General features: G+C 41.5%; 1 protein-coding gene and 1 long non-coding RNA gene across 2 annotated transcripts; both read left to right on the plus strand.

Annotated features, from left to right (window-relative positions):
- Nucleotides 1–1,102: 1,102 nt before the first annotated feature.
- On the plus strand, nucleotides 1,103–11,015 carry LOC135487473 (uncharacterized). Its single transcript, XR_010446860.1, has 4 exons — nucleotides 1,103–1,128; nucleotides 6,502–6,584; nucleotides 7,786–7,807; nucleotides 10,720–11,015. It is a non-coding gene; the product is annotated as an uncharacterized LOC135487473 (long non-coding RNA).
- Nucleotides 11,016–19,931: 8,916 nt separating this feature from the next.
- LOC135488546 (uncharacterized) lies at nucleotides 19,932–20,915 on the plus strand. The gene has a single exon (XM_064773182.1). The coding sequence runs from the start codon at nucleotides 19,932–19,934 to the stop codon at nucleotides 20,913–20,915; it is 984 nt and encodes a 327-aa protein (XP_064629252.1).
- Nucleotides 20,916–23,595: the final 2,680 nt, after the last annotated feature.

The raw sequence follows: 23,595 nt of genomic DNA on the forward strand, positions 1-23,595 counted from the left end.
ACCGAGTAGTACATATTAATAAATTTCAAACTTCCATTGACCAGCAGGGTTGCACTGTTTCATGTTTATTCGGTTCAGAGTATTGCCATGCCATTTAACTCTTCCACAACGAATTCGACCAAAGTTGAGGTGTTGAACTAGTTTCGTGCCAATGTGTGACCTATGTGAAATGCATTAGTCTATATCACACGGATCTCAATACGCATACACAGGGCCGCGGTATCTCGTGATTCACGGGTACCTAAAATTCCTGAATAATCAATACCGGGTTGATCGTGCGGTTCTTCGAAATTCCTAGGACTCTTGAAATCGCAGCAAGGACAGTTCAGGAATTACGCGTAGCCGCCTCGGAATAGTGTACAAACCGCCTCCCCATGCCAGTCGGGCAATGATCCCTTCCCTACACACTCGCCGGTTGTACTATTTCGCCTCATCGCCTTGTCATTTCTAAAATAGGGTTACAAGAGATATCGCATATATTTTTGCATAACTGCGTGAAATGCTGGCCTGCAGTCTCAGGATCGAAGAGTGCAACCTTCACAAACATCTGTGATCAATTCGGATCAAAATGACAGTGCAGTTTAATCTCTTAAAACGAATATCAATGAAGACTGCAACAGGAGACATAACTTTAGTTTGCCCCTTATGCCTACCAATACACGATATTTTATCTTTAATGAACGCTCGCACCTAGACCTAAATTCCCATATTATTGTTCTTCAGCTTCATCAAAGGTCCAGGGCAAATCTTGATAACACCGACCCCCACGAAACACCCTTCAGAGTGGTCAATAGGCCTAAACCAGCATGGGCTAAAACTAAATAAACTAACTACTGTTCATATAGTGACAATAAAGTCCTTAACGCCGTTCGAAATTGGAAACTGAATTTGAGATTTTGCATTTATACAAATAGATTCACGGATTGGATATAGATTTCAACTGCACATTTTTGTTGCATGTGTACACCGTAGGGTGATCTTTGGGTGCAGTACCTGGTGGATTATGTGGAGTGCAGGTTCAATTGCCTGATAAAATATGTGAAGTGGCGGTTGGATTGAATATAATAGAGCTTTCGCTACTTCTGCTCACAAGTCAGGTAACCAAGCGAGAGACACCATCTTAAAACGGTAAGCCATAATTATATATAATTTTTCTGCAGCAAGCCCCTCTTCATAGGGGCCGCGTGAGCGTCTTTCAATTTCCTCGGGGGAAAGGGGCAATTTTGAGATCAAAACTATAAGCCTATGGTGAAGAATCAAAGAGAATGTGAAACATGGCGGAACTTTTTCTATTTTCAAATAAGGTCGTGCAACGGTGAGTTGTTTCTTCAAACAAAATGGCTTCCAGCAGAACCATAATTTAGATTTGTCCCTGTCAGGTTTGATATACGCTGATGCGTTTGGGCCTGCTCGTGTATCGCTTGCCGGAGTGGACACAATGCAATATTTAATGTGAACACTAATTCCGAATTATGTCCCACATAATTCACAATAAGTGTTGGCACTAAATTGGCTAGTCAGAACGCAGTTTATAAAGATAATGTATACAAAAAATCTATTTCGTGCAGACATTAATCCGATTAATGTAGTCACAAATTCGATTTATATGGGACATTAATTGTACTTCGTGTTGGCACAAATCGTTTTGTGTCAACACTTATTACGATTAATGTCGGTCTTAATTCTGAATATGTGTTGATACTAAATTAGCCAATCAGAATTGAGGTTTAAGTGTCGACATTAAATACATCTAAGGAACACTATATATACGCAACTTCCGTACAAAAAGCGGCCAATCAGAGCCATTGTTTCAAAACGGCCATAGGGGGCGACAGCTATTTCCGTTCATAATTCGTTTGCGTCTTCTACGTGTCACAGCACCCGCATCTCCCAACACGATCGATACACGATGGCTTTGCCATGTAATTTACGAGTACAGAAAGATATAACGCCTTACTGGGTACAAATGATTTTGTTCCATCTTTTTCTGAATGGTTTGTTTTTCAGACTCAGCCCCTGCCTATAAAAAGCGTGGGCCTCAACTCTCAATGCGTCCAAAAATAGATCATCCGACAATCGAAATGTGCATGTTGTATACAAAGACACAGTAGAGTGTTGAAAAATATGCTTCTAACCCTAACCAAAATCATTTATTTTGTGTAAAATTGATCAGTTAGGAGTTAAAGAATGATGTAAATGTGGAAAGTTCAAGTTACAGTGATTTTCCATGTCAAAAATCGATTGGGGTCAGAAACCGTAAAATCTCATGTGTTTTAAGTATATACACTCCGGACGCAGTTGACCGGCCTCGTTCCTCACCCTAACCACTGCGACAAGTGGTACTGGCTGCAAGGGGCGCTGTAGTCGGAAGAACTTTTGCGATAATTTCCGCTAGTTAGCACCAAAAAATCTAAAATAGTCGTTTTCCAAGTTAAATATTATGAACCTGATATTTTATCGCACAAAGAGTTTTACTTTTAATTGTTTTGTTTTTTATTTATTCACATGTAGGTCAACTATGTATGCCAAAAACCACAGGAGAAATGAAGTTTAGGAAAGAAGTGTTACGCTATTATGTATGCCACGGTGTTATAGGCCTACGTCGAGCATTCTCATTCGGTGACCGAAAATTCCCTTACAGTTTCGTGACAGCAATGCCCATTGGCTATTTGTCCAGCAGCATGCACAAATTCCTGCTTTTTGATGCAGTCCATAAGGACACCAAATTAGGTTGACGCAATGGGCTGCCCAGGGAGTCTAGTACGTGGAGGCTGTGTACTGTTGAAGGTCGCAGTCCTTCAGTTTTTGTTTTGGCTAAGCATACTGCATGTACTGATAAGTGATACTGTAACAGTGCTGCGCGTGCAGGAATACAGGCCGTTCGACGCTGTAAAACAAACATAAACAATGACTACACGTAGACCTCTGCCAATCAAGCATTCCCAGTGAGTTGACTTTGCAATCACAGGATATACAGCATTAGCCAATTTATTAAATATGGTGAATCAGTTAGGACCTGGATATTTCTATAGTGCGTAGTTTTACGTGTTCAAGGGCTAAGTCTCTCTTTGTAAAGTCGTGTGATATTTGAGATTTCTCATTATATTTTAACGCCTGTTGGTAGCTGGTGAACTGTTGTACTGATCGTGGTTGTGAATTTAGTGGAATTTTCTAAATAAAAGGAAACCTAAAGCGAAACGGCCCAGTTAAAACCTAAGTCGGGAATAAGCATTCGTTGATCGGCTGTTATGAAACGCGGATTCCGGGGAAATCCACTGAAAAATCACAAAGCCGCCAGTAAATACGCGCATAATATTTAATGATAATTATATTATACAAATAACAATATAAATCATAAATCGGAGGCAAGAACTACCAGTTATCTGCACATTTCATCGGTCAGATTTTAATCCTCTGGAGCGCCATTCATGCCATTCCGATCGACTCTTCCCTCTTGCTTTTTTTCTTGGTGTTGATAAACTTTGCATGTTATCTTCGACACCACCGTGGTTACTTCCCTAACGGAACACATTACGAGGCTGCTTTCAAGTGTGACTGTTGCCCGGATTGATGTACGTTACGGTATATGCCTCCTTCAAATATAAGTCGATGATGAACTGAATTCTGGTCTACGAAATTTTTTAGGACAATCAACCTAACCAACCGAACCTAACCAACCATATGCGACTGCACATTGGAGTCTATTTTAAGCAATCACAAAAACTTACTTCGCGGCCCGTCTAGAGTGTAAGTTTATTTCAAACTACAAGGTGCTTGTGATTTACGGCGCATACAGCGCACCATATAACGGGGATTCCCAAAGACCTTGTCACCAGGAGTACTTCATGCGCACAACAATGCACACTACTAATACGAAAAACTCTCACCTGCGGTTCAGGTAGCCACCCTGCAGCCACGTTAGATTTTTCCGCGGATTTCCGCGGAATCCGCGTTTTATAACAGCCGTTCATTGATAGATGTTGGCAGTTTCGAGTTCCCCTCAGGTAGTTGATTATGTAGCCAATGAGCTGCATAAGAAGTAATCACTAAAAGTTATTTTTACCACGTTCAGCTAGTCCAAATAAAGACTTTGACTGGATCTCTTTAAAGTGATAATTGTAAGACTCCTCTGACCTAGTTAATCCATCTTTGTGAAGGTGACTGCACCTTACGGATTAGTTTTTACTGTTGACCTACTTTTTGGAGTGTATGGTTCCAACACACTCGCATGAGCCTTTGTGCGTGCGTAGTACATGTTTGTAATCTAAAAATGTCAAAAATGTTAGCCCCACATAATTTTAATATTATATATATTTTTAATTTAAAAATGATAAGACCGTTATCCACTGCATACTTCGGGACTATTTTCCTATACAACCTCGACCGGACCTTTAATTATAGGTGCGTGATCTCCAGTCAGTGAGCTGGGAGCCAACATCAAAGATCTCAATCAATTTCTCTCCAACTTTTTCCCCAAATTATTCAAACAACCAACAGCACCATAGCAGGTAATATCTTAACTATATGTACATATAACCTTTGGAAAGAGGTGATATCATTCTTACCTTTATTTTCACTATTTCTACATATTGCCACACCCTTCATGATACACTTTCCTGCATCTGCAGCCTGTTGCATTCAGTCCAGAGATTAGCAATAATTCATAGCAGATTTCTTCTCAACTTTGTCAAATGTACTAACTGCCAAGCTCTGAAGGCAATCACGTACACATGTACAGTTGAGGTTAGAAGTTTACATACACCTGGGTCGAAAACATTCAATTCAAATTTTCAAAAGATTTCATTGTTCTTACAAAAACAATTTTGATGTGATAATATACCTCAAATGTCTACTTTATTTTCTTACTGCATTCGTTTATTTCAGTTTCTTTATTTCAGAATTATTTGACATAGTTTGATATCTCTATTAAAGCCAGTGGGTCAAAAGTTTACATACACCAAGTGAAACTCTAAAAACACAACATTGAACCATCAAGAAATTGACATCTAGAGCCTCACAGATGATTTCACATGCCATTGACCACTACAGAACTTATGTAATAACCCAAGCATTCTTTAGGGGCTATATAAAAAGGCGTTTCTTTAGTGCATAGCCCATTCCAGTGTTCACAAGCATTGAGACAAGATGGGTAAATCCAAAGAGCACAGCCAAGACCTTAGAAGACGTGTGGTTGATCTTCACAAGGCAGGGTCCTCACTAGGCCACATTGCTAGGCAGTTGAATCTACCCAGGTCTTCCGTTCAGACCATCGTCTGGAAGTACAGGGACCTCGGGACCACATTAACCAAGCCAAGGAGCGAAAGAAAACGGAAACTGACCCCCCCAAAGATGAACAGACTGTGGTGCGCAAGGTGAAGATCAACCCCAGGTCAACAAAAAAGCAAATTTGCAAACATCTCCAGGATGCAGGAGTGAGTGTCTCAGGATCCACAGTGAAGCGCGTTCTTCATCGAGCTGGACTGAAGGGATATCGCCCCAGGAAGAAGCCACTGCTTAAAGATCGGCACCGAAAAGCAAGACAGGAGTTTGCAAAGAAACATCAATACAACTGACAGCAGTTTGAAGGAATGTTATGTGGTCTAATGAGACGAAAAGGAGCTGTTTGGTCACAATGACCAGAGGTACATATGGCGTTAACAGGATGAAGCCTTCAACCCTAAAAACACCGGCCTAACCGTAAAGCATGGTGGTGGCAGCATCATGCTTTGGGGTTGCTTTGCTGCATCAGGAATGGGAAGACTCCAGAAAATAGATGGTATCATGAAAAAAGAAGACTACATCCAGAATCTTCATGATAATGTCAAGGCCTCTGCCCAAATGTTGATGCTTGATCGGGGTTGGAGTTTTCAGCAAGACAATGATCCCAAGCATACGGCAAAGGTAGTCACCAAATGGTTTAAGGACAACAAGGTGAAGGTTTTAGAGTGGCCTTCACAAAGCCTAGATTTAAATCCAATCGAAAATCTTTGGACTGAACTTAAGAAGCGGGTCAGAGCAAGGAAGCCAACAAATTTGACTGAATTACATAACTTCTGCCAGGAGGAATGGCCCAAAATTCCCCAAGAGTATTGTAAGAAACTTGAAGATGGCTATCCCAAACGTCTGAGTCAGGTGATTGCTGTAATGCTACCAAGTATTGAAGTATTACTGTATGTAAACTTTTGACCCACTGGCTTTAATAGAGATATCAAACTATGTCAAATAATTCTGAAATAAAGAAACTGAGATAAACGAATGCAGTAAGAAAATAAAGTAGACCTTTGAGGTATATTATCACATCAAAATCGTTTTTGTGAGTATAATGAAACCTTTTGAAAATTTGAATTGAATGTTTTCGACCCAGGTGTATGTAAACTTCTGACCTCAATTCAAATTAATTTTTTTCTATACAACCTAGTCTCGCGTACTGAATTACTAACTTCACAATTGGGACAAAAAAACCCGGCGACCCAACCTTCGTATATATTTTTGTTATTTCAGTCATTGTCGTTAGTTGATCATCATGAATCGATTCATCGTCCTTATGTTGGTATTGTGTGCATTCACCCTTACACAGAGTGCAGGTAAGGCCCGTATATTTCGTTTAAAGGTTGGTTTGCCGCGGCAAAACAATGATCAGCTCCAGCGGGCATTTGGGTAATTCTAATTACATTGTATGCGCAGTTTTTTGGAAGCGGCAGTATCACAAACAAAGTTTTGCTGGGCGACTCCACAGAAAGACAGTAAAGTGAAGGGATTTAACTCAGAAACGGTAGATTGACAAACAAAACTGATTTTTGCAGCGAGCCTGTATCATGGTATTTTGTTGGACTACGAAATACTAAAGTGCATGCTAATTTAGATATCAGATGCGTTGAGCGTCCTCGAGTGCATTTTCGCCGGATTTCAGTTTTGGCTTGCTTGGATGCTTTCGGGAACTAGTATAGTTCGGCGGGACAATCAAAATTTTCCCCCCGGGCCTTCAATTTGCCGGTGAATGGCGTAGTGGCGAAAGCAGTGATTTTGCAGAAGAGTCACTATTTTAAAAGGAGATTGACAGGCAGCAGGAGCCAGGCGGGCCAAATTAAAGAATATCAAACACCAATTCGCTGAAACATATCTCTATGAAATTAAATCACTGAATTTTAAGCCTGCACAAGTTTACTCTTGATGGTCTTGAGCCAGAGAGAAAATCACGAAAACTTGTGAATACCCAGGAGAGTATCAATGTTCTACATGTATTTAAAGTTACAGTCGTGATAACCTCTTTACCTAAATCTAACTACTCAAAGTAATATTAAACAAAACTAAAGGTTGACGTGTGCAGTTTCAAGCGAAATGGATGGATTTTTGGTTTTTTTTACTCATTATTCAGGATTGTCGACCATATTCCGTTGCGAACCTTGCACAAAATGATACCAAAATCAGAGAATAAAACCATGGATTCTGACATAAACTTTGTTGTTGCAAGCACTGAAGCCCTGGACGTGTATCGTTTTAGAACTCATAAGGTAGTCACTTCATTTTCCCAGAGATCATCAGTAGACGCTGTGAGTGTGATCACAGAGACGTATTTTGCCCCCTCTTCGTATTGCCTCAATTTTGCCTACTTATTTCGCAGTGTTGACGAGGGGATGGCTGTTTAACCACTCGATCATGATATACGTTTTCCAAAAAGTGTGACATGGTCGCCTTAATTCTGCGATCTGCGCTTCATTTCAAGATTCCTGTTGCTTTTAATGTGTATCACGGCTCAAGATGACCTTTGCGTTATAACTTTTTCAGGACCCAAATTCCGCGAACATGGGTATGTACTATTTGTTTAGACGTTGATGTTTTCAGCCATAATTTACTATAATCACTTCTTGTCTTGTGATTATGACAAAATTACATGACTGTTCTATCACTATGAGCACAGTCATGGTACTTTCTCAAAGGCGTTCAAAAGCAGTAAAGTATCAAATTAAAACTACACAGTTCCATATTTGGATGATCAGAACTTATTAAATAAAAATAAGTTAAAACCACCTATATATCTGATTCTGAGCGCAATCTTTGCATGCATACTGTAGTTTCATGAAAATGACACCACTTCATTAACAGCCGGTGTCGCCGCCCCTGACTCATAGGGTGGCGAACAGAGCTGTTGAGAAGGCCGATCATTGGCTGGGATTCCAGAGAGGGTTGTCCAGGCCTCATATCCAATATACTTCAGTTTCGAGTCCAATCCTTATTGTTTGGGTTGTTGAAACCGATTCGTAGGTCTCCTATGAATGGGATAATGGGATCGGGCCTTCGGCCATTGTACTGAGTGTCCCAGAACATTTTCAACTAATCGTCATTGGTAGTGTAAAGGGTGTCCCAGTGCTAATGGCTGATAGTGTACAGGGTGTCCATGAAAAAAGTCCAACTGACATATTGGCTTCTGCTGGTTTTAGGGACTGACCTGCCCTTTCAAAGTGAGGCACTGCTCAGGGAGGTAATGGAGTATGTCTTCGGGTCTTATCATCCCTTACCAGCTTCGGGCTTTCAAAGATACTTTGCAGTGCGAAATTGGTAAGAATGAGAAGTTGTCCGTCACATATCTGGAGACAACACCGAACATCCCTCTGAATGTACAGTCTTGTCCAAAGTGATCAGTGAAGGAAGAAAAAAGAACGATGCAAATCCCGATTCAATTTTTTTTCAAAGCTAAAGATACACATTATTAGATTGTCCAGCTTTCAGAATCGTACCCACAATCATTCACAACACCCACAATCAATTCAAGTCCATCACAATGTCCTCCTCGACTACATTCACGGACTCTGGTCCATCCACGGCAGTCTCCTCTTCTTCCTCCAAGATAGCATGTGGTCCAGCTTCGATTGGCCTTGGTCGAAACGATGCTTCAAATCAGTTGACGATAACGTCCTCATCAACACCATCCCATGCATCTCTGATGATGTTGGTCACGTCTCTCAGGCCGATGTGAGGGAAGTCTCCTCGTCCGTCCGTGTGGTCCTTCTTCCACGATTTCCATTGTCGCCGTACGTGACATTTGAAGGACTTCATGACTGCAACGTCTAACGGTTGTACGAGGGATGTGCAACCAGCAGGTACGTAATACAGGCTACCTCTCATGTCGCGGACTCTCGTCCGGAAGTTCTCTGTCCGGTGGACCCGATAATGATCGACGATTAACAGGAACTGGTCGGTCTCGTTGTCGGTGACGTGGGGTGATAGGACTTCATCTAACCAGTGGTGCGCCATTTCCTCCCTCATCCAACCAGTTTCCGATTGAGTAACCTTTACATCTGCTGGCGGGTTGTCTTGTAGGGCTGCAAACACCCGGACGAAACCTTTTCTTGGGAAGGTGATGTGCGCCGGCAACTTTGCTCAAGAGGCTGCGATGCAGAGGGTGACGGTGTATCCAAGCTTGGTATTGGACCTGGATGATCGGACGTCTATGGCCTTCTCCCCCGTGGTGTAGGCCGTGTACATGGTTCTCATATCAAACAGGACAAAGGTTTGGTCCATGTTAAAGAAGAACCGTATCTGTATATCATATCGATCGATGTTCCCAGTAACTGCATCTCGGAAGGTCTGGATCCTTGCAGCAGCATCAGCGGGGACGGTCGTTGTATTCTTAGTCACCTTCCGTAGGGACACGTGGCGTCTCTTCATCAAGCACTCCACCCAGCCTATGGATGCGTTGAAATCCCATAGCTGAGGGCGACAATGCTGAATCCTTTCTCTGACATCTTGGGCTAACTCATTCCACCAGCTTTGCCACACTACCAACGCCTTATCTTGAATGTCGAGAACGGAGACTGCGAGGCGACACTCTCTCATCTGCTGCAGCCATTGGTAAAGCTGGTCCTCAACCTGTGGCCATAACGGATCACGGGGCTCCATCACTGTCTTCTTCCGGCCATGCCCTTGTTCTTGCTTCTGCTCGAGGTCCTCAGATTCCACCTTCTAAACGTCTCCCAGAAAAACAGAGGATGAGCTCCTCGTTTTTCTTCGGAATTTCGTGACTACTATCATTGCCTGAATCTCACTTTGCTTTACTAATGCAAGCATTCGTAGATTTTCATTCAGAGTTTCAATAAGGACTTTTTTGTTTTGGGGGGTTTGGATCAATCTAAAAGGTGCTTCAGTTTTATGAGACAACCTGTATAAACGGTCGGCGAGTGACCTTACCATTTACGTCATTCCACATGCGCACTCATCGACCAGTAGGCTCACAACACTTCGAATCAATAGGGCTGCGGTAATAAGTGGTTTAGCGTAACCGTGACAGCTCGGCTGAGCCATCACAAGGGCCAGCGAAGTCACTCATTGGTTACCTCTGGTGAATAGACTCGAGAGAAGAGGCCGGGCCTTGAATATTCCGAAGTGGTGTTATTTTCATGAAACTACAGTATATAAATCTTGAATTTAAAAGTTTGAAAAAATAAATTACCCCAAAATCGTTCTTTCTATATTAAAGGTGTTTTCAGATAAAACCGATACGAAAAAATATGGTACTATCCTACGAAGAAACCATTTGACAAACTTTTAAATTCAAGATTTATATATGCATGCAAAGATTGCGCTCAGAATCAGATATATAGGTGGTTTTAACTTTTGCAATGACCGTATGTGAACAGACGAATATTCGTGTTTTTTTAAACAGTTATATTCACCAGGTACAACCTAGATATGTCTAATTACTTGATTTATTTTTATCTTTAGGAAACGATCACATGAAGAGAAGAAGGATTTGGGATTAAATAGGCGAAACGTGTGCTCCCCAGAATGTCCAAGTGAACAAACCTGTTTCATGAATGGAAAATGCTTGTAATTTTTTAGTGATACAGTCCAAATCACAAATGACATCCCGTAAATCGCGTCATTGGTGCGTCATTGACGCGCTACCCGGCGCGCAGGTCGTTCTCAAGTTGCGCGAAACAAACATGGAGAGATTAGCGCGTCACTGGTGCATCATTGGTGCGCGCACTGACGCGAAGCAGGACGGAGGTCAATTGTGATTTGGACTGTATTTTCCATATACAAAATGAGAATAAAATCTAAGTATCTAAATCTAAGTAAATTAAAATGGAATATGCGACATTGTTTCTTTAATTGAAAACTTGCCCCTTAAATTCCCATGCATTGGCATTATTAAGGGCAGTATTACCGAGCTGTCAGCTGCCCAGTCACCTCCTATTCTACACAAGTAGTTTCCATCAACAAATTGCACAAGAAAAAGAAAAATTCCAAATCCGGCTGATTATCACCCTTTTCCGATGTTGACTCCGACTTGACCCAAGTTAGCTCTCCATGCGTTGATGTGGAACGATGTACTAGTAAGTTCTCTTTAGGGAGGATGTTTGATTCACGCGCGGCCAACCCCCAACCTTGGTTCCTAAAAAATCATTCATTTCATGGTCCTCACTGGACTGCCAGTGTGGATTCAGCAGTTGTTTTGGCAAAGACATGTTATTTGGAGTTTCTTAAACCTGGAGCGCTACTCGATAGGCGGCTAACAAGAAACTACGCATTTTACTGTAGTTGTTACCGACGCATGTGTTCACTGAACTTGGGATGTTCGTCGGCCCCGTATTGAAATGCCGTCCAGTGCCAGTTGGTGCGTTTTTCGCTGATTTGGGCAAAATTCAACTCATCTCAAAAGTTCAATCCTTGACCCTCGATTTTTGGAAAAATTTTGTGTAGCGTAAAGCAACTGTCTTTCACGGGAGAATGGTCACTGTAAGAATTATACAGGAAGAAATGTATAATATTTGGGGTTTTCCGTGATTGTCCGGCCCAATTGGCAATCTTGCCATTTAGGATAGTGAATAGGGTTAGGAGCCAATGCGACGCTTATGATTTATTTAACCCTGAATGGGTTAAATAAATAAAGGATCTGAAAGGGTTAAAGAAATAAAATGCCCGATTTAACATCCTGCAGAATCAGGGGAATCAGGCGTTTCCAGTGATATACGACACAAATGGGTTATCCTCATGCAATCACTATGGAAACGCATTTTAAAATAGATGTTACGTCCTGTTAATGGGGCACGTCATCATCGCGTACATTCGGGAAAAACTCCCTAACGAGATCTAAGGCGCTTCCTGGAGCCATGGATCTACCCTGTGACGTCTTAGTGCAGATATAGATTTTTCGACGTCACGGTGATGGTGCTTGACGCAAGGGCCCAACGCGAAAAAGGCGAAGCTGGCGAAACATTTATGACGGGTCACCGTCACTTATTTTTGGACTTATAGCGCATTTACGGGGTGGCCACCATTTTGCTTAATAGTGTCACCAGGAAAATAAAGCATGCGACCTAACGCCGATCTATTTGTATAAACTGATAATTGGAATGTATATAGTAGGAAATATCAATAAAATAATCATTCCATGTCGTCTTTTGAGGGCATTTTTGATTGTAAAAAATATATGTGTACGTCACCGGAGTCTCTGCAATGATCATTTTATCACAGCAGTCTCGCGCAAGTAGAAGTTCTTTACCTATTAGTTCTTCTCTTATTAGTCTGGCGTAAAGCCAGACGTTTTCCATTACGATTTCACTACGATGTTTGACCAGAAGGAGCAGTGCGCGAGATATGCTAATAAGCAGACTTCCCTCGCTTGAGTTTCGGAAGAATGTTCCATATCGCGCTAAGCTGACCACTGCTGCCCATGACAGGCGTGCATTGGACTGGTACAGGTTGGAACTGAACATTGAATATGCTGGTGGTGAAGCTTTCTGATGAGAAGTTGGTCGTGACTGATGCAGTATCCTTGGACTTGTCCACAGCATCGTTCAATCATTGCTCTCTGAGCTGGCTTGATTCTGTACTTACCCAAATACTGAGACCAAATGCCTGTTGACTGTGCTTTAAGAGAGACTGGCGCCATGCCTAGTCTCTCTTAAAGCACAGTCAACAGACACCAACCCCCTCAGACTCAGAAACCACAAACGCCCAACCCTTCCTGTTACCTTAATACTTCTGGATTACCCCACTGATGCGACGATAATGGAAATGACGTTGTGTCGTAATAGCGGGGTGACGTAAAGTCAGATCTCGGCGTGCACTCACGTGGCGGGACATTCTCCAAGCGTCGTCAATGGTGATCGTCGTTGTCAAGCCTCACTCGGCCTACCGTCTCTGCCACAGTTGGCTCGCCAGTCACCTCTCAACAATGGGAACAATCGCTGGCCAACAATGGTCATAGTGGTACGTATCTAAGGTTGAATACGCATGCGTGCAATATCATTGCGCGTGCTATTTTTTTTCAATGGTGGACGGGGACTCGCGAATACGATCCATTCATAAAACTAAAAACAAATAAAACAGGGGTTTTCATTGCCTAAGCGACGCCGTGGAAGGTCACATGCCTGAGATGATAGATTCATGCGAGAAACCTGCATAAATACACAAATCATGTTTGAAGTGAGGCGAAATGGCACGGTGATCAGTCGTGCTGTCACCTGATCACGGATCACGGCAACACTGGGCGCCCGTGACTGCGCCATTCATTGTTAAAATCGATATCTTTATCACGATTCTGTTTGAAACAAATACCCATCACAGTGTTATAAAAAAACCAAACTATCACGACATCCTTAAAATGTTTTTTTATCGAAGTATAACAAGAAGGTTTTTCAACCCATGTTACAAGCAGCGAACTATACACACTGGATCAGTGTGTGGACGATCAAACTGTGGCAGAAGGACTATGTGACAATTTCAGCGGGTTCATGTAATTTGGAAACTTGGCCCGGCGCCCGAGAGATTGGTGGCGGGAAGGTCTTTCGCGCCAGGACTTGCGCGTACTGAAAATAACGAATAATGCGTTTTTCTACTATCTAAGAGCTAAAACAAAATTGGAAAAGCCGAATCAAACACGTTCAGAAAAATTGTTTATCATATACCCTAAGAGAAGTGATCCGGCAGACAAGACCATGAAAACCTCCCAAAAATATCAAAAATGCATTCAAATTCGACCAAAATTACGGACAGGGAGCGGCTTTTATAAGACAACACAAATCCCACTGCTCTTCATAATTTTGCAGATTTTATTTTGAGAGAAATGTGTGAAAGATGCATGAAACATTTATCGCATGACCTGAGCGTGCAATACAAACGTTCAATAAAAATATTTTATTGCACGAGAATGCTCGAGATCATTTCTCGTGCAATCCAGACTCTGAGTGTTAAGTATATTTGTTTAGTCCTATGGCAAGGTAAGTCATGCCTTGTGCCACCGCAGTGTTCACATTTGGCGGAAACTGCATTTAAAACATTTAAAGCTCAACTGGTCATTTTGCATTCGTGCTGCAAGCAAAACTGACCATTGGAATGCTGAACAGATTGTATGTTCAGGTAGTCAAGGCATTCCTTTGTAATATGTGCAAAAAGTCTGACTGGATTCTCTCAGAGGACACCTCCGTTGTCATGAGATACCAAATTTGATGAAAAGTTCACGTCGGGCCTACTTGAAATGCGTTGAAGAAAACGATGACGCACTGTTGTTTCAAACGGCGCTCTGTTCACCAACATTGCATGTTTCATATAGATTTCTGTTGAAAAAATTCTTCAAATTATTCATAGCTACGTGGTTAATTTGAAATTAATAGTTTCTGAGCTCATGCAAATGTCGTCATTACGTCTTAAGGTCTCGTTAGGGAGTTTTTCCCGAATGAACGCGATGATGACGTGCCCCATTAACAGGACGTAACATCTTTTTTTAAATGCGTTTCCAAAGTGATTGCATGCGGACAACCCATTTGTGTCGCATATCACTTGAAACGCCCGATTCCTCTGATTCTGCAGGATGTTAAATCGGGCATTTTATTTCTTTCAATAAATAATAAGCGTTGCATTTGCTCCTAGCTCTGTTCACCATCCCAAATTGTAGTATTGCCAATTGGGCCGGACAATCACGGAAAACCCCAACTATTATACATTTCTTCCTGAAAAATTCTTACAGTGACCATTCTCCCATCAAAGACAGTTGCTTACGATACACAAAAATTAAAAAAAAATCGAGGGTCAAGCATTGAACTTCTGAGATGAGTTGAGTTTTGCACAAATCAGCGAAAAACGCACCAACTGGCACTGGACGACATTTCAATACGGGGCCGACGCACGTCCCAAGTTCAGTGTACACATAGTACGTCGGTAACAACAGTATAATGCGTAGTATAGTTTCTTGTTAGCCGCCTATTGAGTAGCGCTCCAGGTTTCAGAAACTCCAAATAACATGTCTTTGCCAAAACAACCGCTGGCAGATTGTGAGGACCAAGAAATCAATGATTTTTTAGAACTACGGTCAGGGCTTGGCCGCGCATGAATATAAAAAAACTCCCCAAAGCTTGCAGCACACTAGCCGCCAATTTTGGCGACAAGAAACGTTCGGCAGACGCCTCTCGACGCCAAAGTTGGCGGCCAGTGGATCCCGGTCAGAGCACACCTGCCCAGAATTGGCCTCCAGTAGCGTCTTTTCCGTCACTTTAACCCATCCTGGGCCATGCAGCGCGACACTCACGTTCCATCTAACTATAAGGGCTTTTTACACGGTGCGGGTTCGTCCGAACCGGCCTAAACCCACCTCGGGTCGGTTCCCACAAAGCCAGTTCACCTGGATGAAATCGTATTAACACGCTGCGGGTTAGTTGAACTGACTTCGATCCGGTTCGAGGCCAGTTCGTTCGCGCTGTGGCCGATCGCAGCGTTTCTGAATCTCTTGTCGTTTGGAGGAAGAAAAGTTTCATAACAACCATCAAACAAAATGGCTGCGCCCAGTTAAAAATTGTGTGTGAGACAAGACCACTAATGAATATTCATAGGTTGGAGGGTCGAGGTCTATCAATTAGACGAGTGCATGTTTTTAACTCTCAAGTACATATTTGGAGAGGTATTGAAAAAATATTTGCTGTGGCAAGTCTACAGATATAAGGAAATTATTTGATGAAAAAATTAATTTCGAATTTTGCTAATTTGGTAATAGGGGGCGTGTTTTGAGTTTTTTCTGCCAGTTGGCTGAAAACAGTGGAAATATCAAAGTCTGTCTAATTTGTCGATTATCAAAAAATGTTCGTGGTCAATCACCAGTTTATTTTTCACCATTTACTTGCCCGACTGTCCGGAATAACATAATCTAAATTTCAGATTCACAACCGAACGCAGTATTTGATGCGTCGCGGTCAAACATTGACAATTTAACTGCTAAAAGGCTTAAAAAATCAATTGTGGTCTTGTCTCGTGTCTTTTCGTCTATGATATTTGTTGTTTGGAAAAAAGAAGGCTTGTTGTAACAGATGTGCATGAAACATCGGTCATTCCTGATACACGTAGCAGTAGTTGGCGTAGGATTCAGGCGTACAAACGGCGAAGGGACAGGAAAGCGTTGCGTTTTGTTGTACTTCTTTCTACATTGCTGATAGAAAGGGCGAAACAACCTCCAATCCAAAGGTAGTTTACTTGTTGCAACCCAGTTACATTCCTATATAAACGTTGTTAACGCAGCAATTATTTCTCTGTAGTATGTACGGCCGAGGAAGGGGGCTTTCTGACATTTTCTTCGATCAAAATGTGCAGGCTCAGGCAGCCAATCCATTGATTGTCAGCCCTATCTATTCCTATGTAGTGTTGTTTACAATGTGTCCGGACTTAGAGTTCATCAATTTCTAGAATTCTGGGGCCCTAACATGTGTCCAGTTAGTATCTCGAGTACGATCCAGGCAGAAGCCTGTCAAATATAGCATGTAATGCCAGTCCCGAGGCTCCGAAATAACTCAAAACAAAATGTAGCCGACCAATACAATTCATGAATTGGACTCCTAGCATTATTGTATCTAGGCTTCTTTGGCATGTCCACTATGTTGCATAGATCCAAGCAGCCCAGGCCCAGGAATGTCAGGTTAGGGTAGTCAGAACAGTGTAGCAGTCGACGCCAATTTGACAATTTAGAATAGAGACTTAGGGGATTGTTTTTGGCCATGTTATGAGGGCTCTTAAGTTCACACTCAAGCAGCCATCCCATATTTTCTATTGATTGATACATCGGCATTATTTATTGTTTGTCAGTTCTAATTGCATCAGCGTTGTGAGTCATAACATACATGTACTAAGTATGTCTAATCATCACAATGCTGATAAATTAGCATAATGGATTTGTGACTATAGAAAATACATGTGATAAATTGGCAATTGCAATGTGGTCTCACTTTGTCATTCAAAAGAAGAAAATAAAAGACTGTCTTGCTGGTCATATAGATTTATTATGGTATGTTATTCTTATTGCTACATACAAATGTCTGTTGCATTTCAACAGCTACAATTTACATCACAAATTAGTACCGGTAATTATGCTAGTGCATGGTTAGCATCAGCTCATTCTACTACATGTGGTGTCAACTTTACTAATATATGAGAAGAGTACATTTTGTGTAGAACTGTCCATCCACAGAAAGGGGATACTTGCTGCTTATTTTAGAGAATAATTATTGCAGTACTCATTTCTGTGATAGGGCGATTTTTCTCACACTATCCTTACCATGATGATATGATATTTCGGTATTTCAGCAGTATCTACATAGAACTAGAATTCCGAAATTTGCTGGTAGCAAATTTGATAGTCCCCAGGTAGTCGTCATGTCAACAGAGTAGAAAGCGAGAACATGTTGCGCCGTCGTATTCCGATTTGACTGGTTAGTGGTGAAATCTGCTTTTACTTTTGCAAATTAACATATTCGTTTTTCTAGTTCTAACGTTGGTTGTCTGAATTAAAGATGCTTTCCCAATGCTTGACTGGTCTGGGAAGAGGCATTGCCAGGAAAACGTGACGTCATTTTGGCCATTCTTCTAACCGCACGCCCTCCCTCTCCGTAAAACTTCCAGACATGGCGTGAAGTGGGAGGGCGCACAATGGGAACCACACTGCCGCGATGTTAATAGTTTCTATTTATAGAATTCAGCGGCAGAGATTTTAAGCACGGAAAAAGTAGATTAACTCGGCTAATCTCAATGGATTTTACCCAGGAATGTTTTCAAGGCGAGAGAAACATCTGATTTAAGTACTGCGCTTATTAGATTTCATGTTAATGCCGAAGATTGGTCTAAAACGTGGACGAAAAGAGTGCATTATCGAGTGTGGGAGAGGTCACGTGATTGTACGAGAAACCTGAGCGAAAACAATACTGACTCCAACTCCCAGAGGGAGGATTGGAGTCATAAAAACGCATCTAAAGCATCGAAATATTCTGAGTTTTGAAAAATCGTTTTGCGATAGTCCATGAATCGAATTGGGTTTCTTTATAATACCTCCATCGTCCCATCGATCGACCAACTCCTGAGAATAATGACGTCATTATGACGGGGCGGAGCTTATGCTAATGTATCAGCGTCTCGCCTCTGCGCATGTCACAGCGCATGTCAGATTGAATCGCGGCTTCGGCATGTTGGGAGAAGACGATCAGACGAATCTCAGCAAAAATTGCTTCAAAAGTATCGAAATACTCAGGATTTTTAAAATACTTTTGCGATAGTCCATAGATGGAATAGAGTTTGGTGGTGTAAGGGCGATTGATTTCTGGTTTATTTAGCCGTTTTGCTGGACTACCGCAATAAATGTGTTGGTGGAAGAAAATAACAGTTTCGAGAATTCCAGTGATATCAATATAGTCCCCAGACGGGATCTGGGGCCTATAATAATACAATATAATTTCTATTTCAGATCATTATGGACCTACCCAAGAAGTGAACATTGGTGGTCGTATATTGTAGTTCAATCCTTTACCCCCAAGCAATGGGTAGAAAATTTCAGGTTAGTGAAGAACATAAAAATACTGTAACAGGCTATTACACTTAGTAAATAGAGAAGACACTTCAGCCACCTGACCCAATAGGCTAGCTGAAACTTCTGTTTTCATAAAACTATCAGGCGATCAGAGACTCGAGTAGCATGAACTTGCTATCAAGGACGCAAGAAGCTGATTTTGAAATCTTTTTACGTGTTGAATACATTGATTTCACTGTAAGTTTTGGATAGGAGCTGCCACACTCCGTCACTGACTAGATGGATGAAGTACCAAACATGGTGGCCCCTAACCGAAACTATAGTTGGCCTACTCAGATGACTAGCTTGTTTTGTTATGCTGGAGGAGTAGTTTGAAATTAATCACAGAACTTGCTTTCAATGAGTAATACTGGTTTCAGAGGTTTTGTCTCAATTTCTCAAAGCTATCAAAATGGGCGTTTGCATTTACATGCATATCTCCTTTATTATGATTAGCTATAAACGTTTGTGATACATACATGTGTGAAGAGAGGAGGCGGGGGTTCGGGTATTCTCCAAGAAGACAAAGCTAAGACAAACTTTTACTATGATCTTCTATTAAATTCTAAAAGGTCCCAAGATCATTTGAAACCTGAAAGTATACAATAAGCACAATCCTAAGTCACTGTTACCAGAATGGGTCACTTACAGAGTCACAAACTATCATAACCTAGAAATATCCAGCAACATGCTGTCACAAGTGAGAGCATACAGTAGTGGTATTAGTTAGCCACATCCATCAAAAGATGGCAGCACTGCATTGACGAACAATGGGCCGGTCACATGGAGTTTTACCCTCGCCAATTTCAGCGGCGATTACAAGCTAACTAAAGGGGCTCTTCGGACAAATAGGGCATTACATGTTCTATACATATTGATCGTTCGATCACCTATTGATTCCTTACCAGTCTGCCCATATTTATGAATCAATTGACAGTTTTCTCCCCGACCACCGGTCCTCGTGACTTCGGAAGTTTTCTAGTAAATCGGCGTATGCGCATGTGCAACCAAAAGTTTAAGCGCGGGTAATTCAACTTTCGCGCGCTCGAGTTCAACAATCCAATGTGCATGTATACTAAGTAAAAGTAAATATATTTCATATTTCAATTTCAGAATGAAGCGGGAAACGTTCAACTTTCTATGCCGGACTCTCCAGCCGTACCTGGAGAAGGAGAACACAAATATGAGACGAAGCATAGCATTGGACAGGAAAGTTGGGGCAGTGATCGTGACACTCTCCTCCCAAGCTGAACTTCGTATTGTGGCAAACTTATTCGGGATTTCAATTGCTTCACTGTGCATCTTCGTTCAAGAAACTTGCAAGGCTATTAATACAGTGCTCGTGCTACGCTTGATCCGACTTCCCAATGCAGACGAGACGAGGAGGATTATGGACGGTTTCGAGCGAAACTGGGGGTTTCCGAACAGTGCAGGTGCAATTGATGGCACACATATTCCAATTATGGCCCCAAAGCGCTACAAACCTGATTACTATAACAGGAAGAGCTACCACAGCTATAATGTCCAAGCATATGTGGACGACTGTTATAGATCCAGGGATGTGGTTGCTGGTTGGCCCGGAAGTGTGCACGATGCACGGGTTCTTGGAGAATCGAATCTATTTGATCTTAGGGAGGCAGGAAGGCTGTTTCCTGGGGTCTCAAAGAATGTGAATGGGGTAAATCTTGCCCTAGTTATATTGGGGGATCCAGCCTATCCTCTCCTTCCATGGCTGATGAAACCTTTCCCTGTGAACGATCGCACAACTGAGGCACAGAAAAGGTTTAATTATATGCAGAGCCGGAACCGAATGGTGGTTGAGAACACATTCGGGCGTCTTAAAGGACGCTGGAGACGTATTTTGAAGAGGAGTGACTTTAAATACCTAAATGTACCCAGTGTAATCTTGGCCTGTTGCACCTTGAACAACTTGTGTGAAGATCAGGGTGAGGACTTCCCTCAAATCTGGCATGAAGAAGTGGCGGCAAGGATTGAGGAGCTCAGAGTACCAGTTGTAGATCTCGAAGAAGACGATGATGTTCAGGAACAAGATGCTGGTCGAATAAGGGATGTTATAAAGGACTTCCTGGCCGTGTGAAGTCCTTGTTGTGCCCAGATAGGTCTTTTTTCCCCGAAGTACAGGGTGTCCCGAAAAAAAGGTAATCAAAGTTAAAGGGGTTAATACGACTAAACCATATAGACCTTTCAGCATACATGTAGATCATGGTATCACTTTCAAGTAGAGATTATGAGCGATAAAATGACACCAAGGTTTCTTCTCCATAGTCATGCATGATTGAGCACTTTGAGCACTATCATCCAGAACTTAGGGTGAAAAAATGTGGTTGGTTCACTTTCATGTTTTTTGAAACAAATTCAACTCAAATTGTCAAAGATCAAAGATTATTTATTCATTTAGCAGACATTCATCAACGGGTTTCAACATCTGAGACATTTGCTGGCCGATTTCCAAATCCTTTCACTCGCCAACACCACGTGGCCACTGCCTCTCTCCTAGCAAAGTCCACATTGACTCCGCATGTCCTCAACCGGAAGGCGTTGGCGAGTAAAAGGATTTGGAAATCGGCCACCCGATATCTGGAATGTTGAGACCTGTTGATGAATGTCTCCTAAATGAATGAATAATCTTTCATTAAATCAAATGAACATTTGTGTTGATTTAAACCAACCACACTTTTGCACCCTAACTTTTGCATGATGGTGCTCAATCATGCATGGCCCTGGACAAGAAACCTTCGTGTCACTTTAACGCTCATAATCTCTACTTTAAAATGATAACATGATCCTTGCTGAGAGGTAAATGCTTTGGTCGTATTAACCCCTTTCACTTGGATTACCTTCTTTTGGGACACCCTGTATAGGTTACCCATTTTCAAGTATCAAACCTACAGTCCCATGTTTCTGGGCCAAACGTTAATTTTCAAGCCATTTCCCCTTTAACCACCTTGCTAAAGACCCCCATTTTTTCCAGTGCAACGATTTCACAACTCTAGATAATCCTTTAAGGCTGTGAAAAACACCCAGCGTGACATAAAAAAGCTTTATGTGTATGGCAAAAGTTAGTTTGGGGGCAGATATAGCTCTCCAAAGTGTAGGGTCCAAAATGTTGACCACGGTCTAATGGAATTTCCATTAGATTTTGACCGACTTTGAAATGCCTTCACTTCAAAGTAAGAATTCTCTGCCAAAACATATAATTTCCACAAACAGAAAGCTTTTTTATTTCAGGTTAAGTGTTCTTCACAGCCTAAAAGGACTAACCAGAGTTGTGAAATTGTTACACGTGAAAAATTGGGGGTCTTTAGCAAAGTGGTTGAAGAGGAAATGGCTTGAAAATTAACGGTGGCCCAGAAACATATTTCTGGGACTTGCTATGAAAGACCCCCCCCCCCCCCCCCCAGTTTTTCTAGTGTAACAAATTTAAAACTCTAGATTACAGTCCTGATCAAAGTAATATCAACATTTACTCACTGTACATGTATATGATACATCACGAACTAATGCACCGAATTCAATGCGGTTTTTAGCATTTTGTCAGAAATTCAGTTTTCTAATCATATATTTTGCAGGAATGTGATTGGATAAGATGTTCATTATTATTTAAAAACCCTAATACAAAAAACTTTTTTATTTCGAAATGTTTATGAAAAGGTTTTCGCTTTGATGAAACACAAAATTCTAAGAATGTTGATTTTGATGCGATAAGTATCAAAGATGAGAATTTTGTGTTCTTTTATTTTAGCGAGCACTTTTTTACAAATCAAATAAAAATGTTTTTTGTAAGGGTTTTTTAAATCGCCAATCACATACTGAAAATATTTTGTAATCATAATCCTGCTGTATGATAAGAAAATAACATTTTTAATAACAATATGCTAAAAACCAGATTGAATTTGATGCATTAGTTTTGATGCATTTGATGTGTGATATCGTACTACAGTACATTAGGTGTTAATATCACTTTGATCAGGACTGTACATGATGTACATGTACATGTATGATTGTACTTGTAGGTATTTCATTGCCCAATCATGACTTACCCCTTAAGAATTGTCGCCAAAAGGGTGGATGTTGTCCTGGGTAAGGACAATGTTTACCCAGGACCAAAATGAGCATACTTAAACTTTGCTCAGCATTGCCCTGTGTAAACTTTAAGGGCCTAAAGTTTACCCAGGACAATGAGTAGCATGCCAGCATTGTCCTGGGTAAACTTAAGGTCCTTAAAGTTTACACAGGGGAATGCTGAGTAAAGTTTAAGTAATGCTCATTTTGGTCCTGGGTAAACATTGTCCTTACCCAGGACACCATCCACCCTTTTGGCAGAATTGATTAGGCAAAGGTGGAGCTGTTTTTCTCCCGTGCAAATACTGGTGTCCTGTAGATTAAAGATTTTCAAATTTTGTGCCCCTTTTCACAGTTCCATAATAACAAATTTACCAAAATATAGTACAGGTATCGCTTTAGATTTTATGTGAGAGAATTGATATACTGAGTAATAATAATTCAGTTTGGTAATTCATATGGTCCGTATTGTGAAAATGGTGGTATAAAGGTAGAAGATGAAGTAGTAGCACCTTGACCCTGGGTTTGAGCTGGATTTTGCTGTTGTTGTCTCTGCTGTGTTTGGACTGGCTGGTGCAGTCTCTGTGTCTGAGCTGGTGGTTTGGGTCTCTGTGCCTGTATACGAGGGACAACATGTTGTCTCTGTGGAATTGGAAAGCCACCTTGAGCACTGGTACCTGGTTGGAGAATGGGTT

The sequence above is a fragment of the Lineus longissimus genome, chromosome 5 (genome assembly GCF_910592395.1).
Source record: "Lineus longissimus chromosome 5, tnLinLong1.2, whole genome shotgun sequence".
NCBI classification, from domain to species: domain Eukaryota; kingdom Metazoa; phylum Nemertea; class Pilidiophora; order Heteronemertea; family Lineidae; genus Lineus; species Lineus longissimus.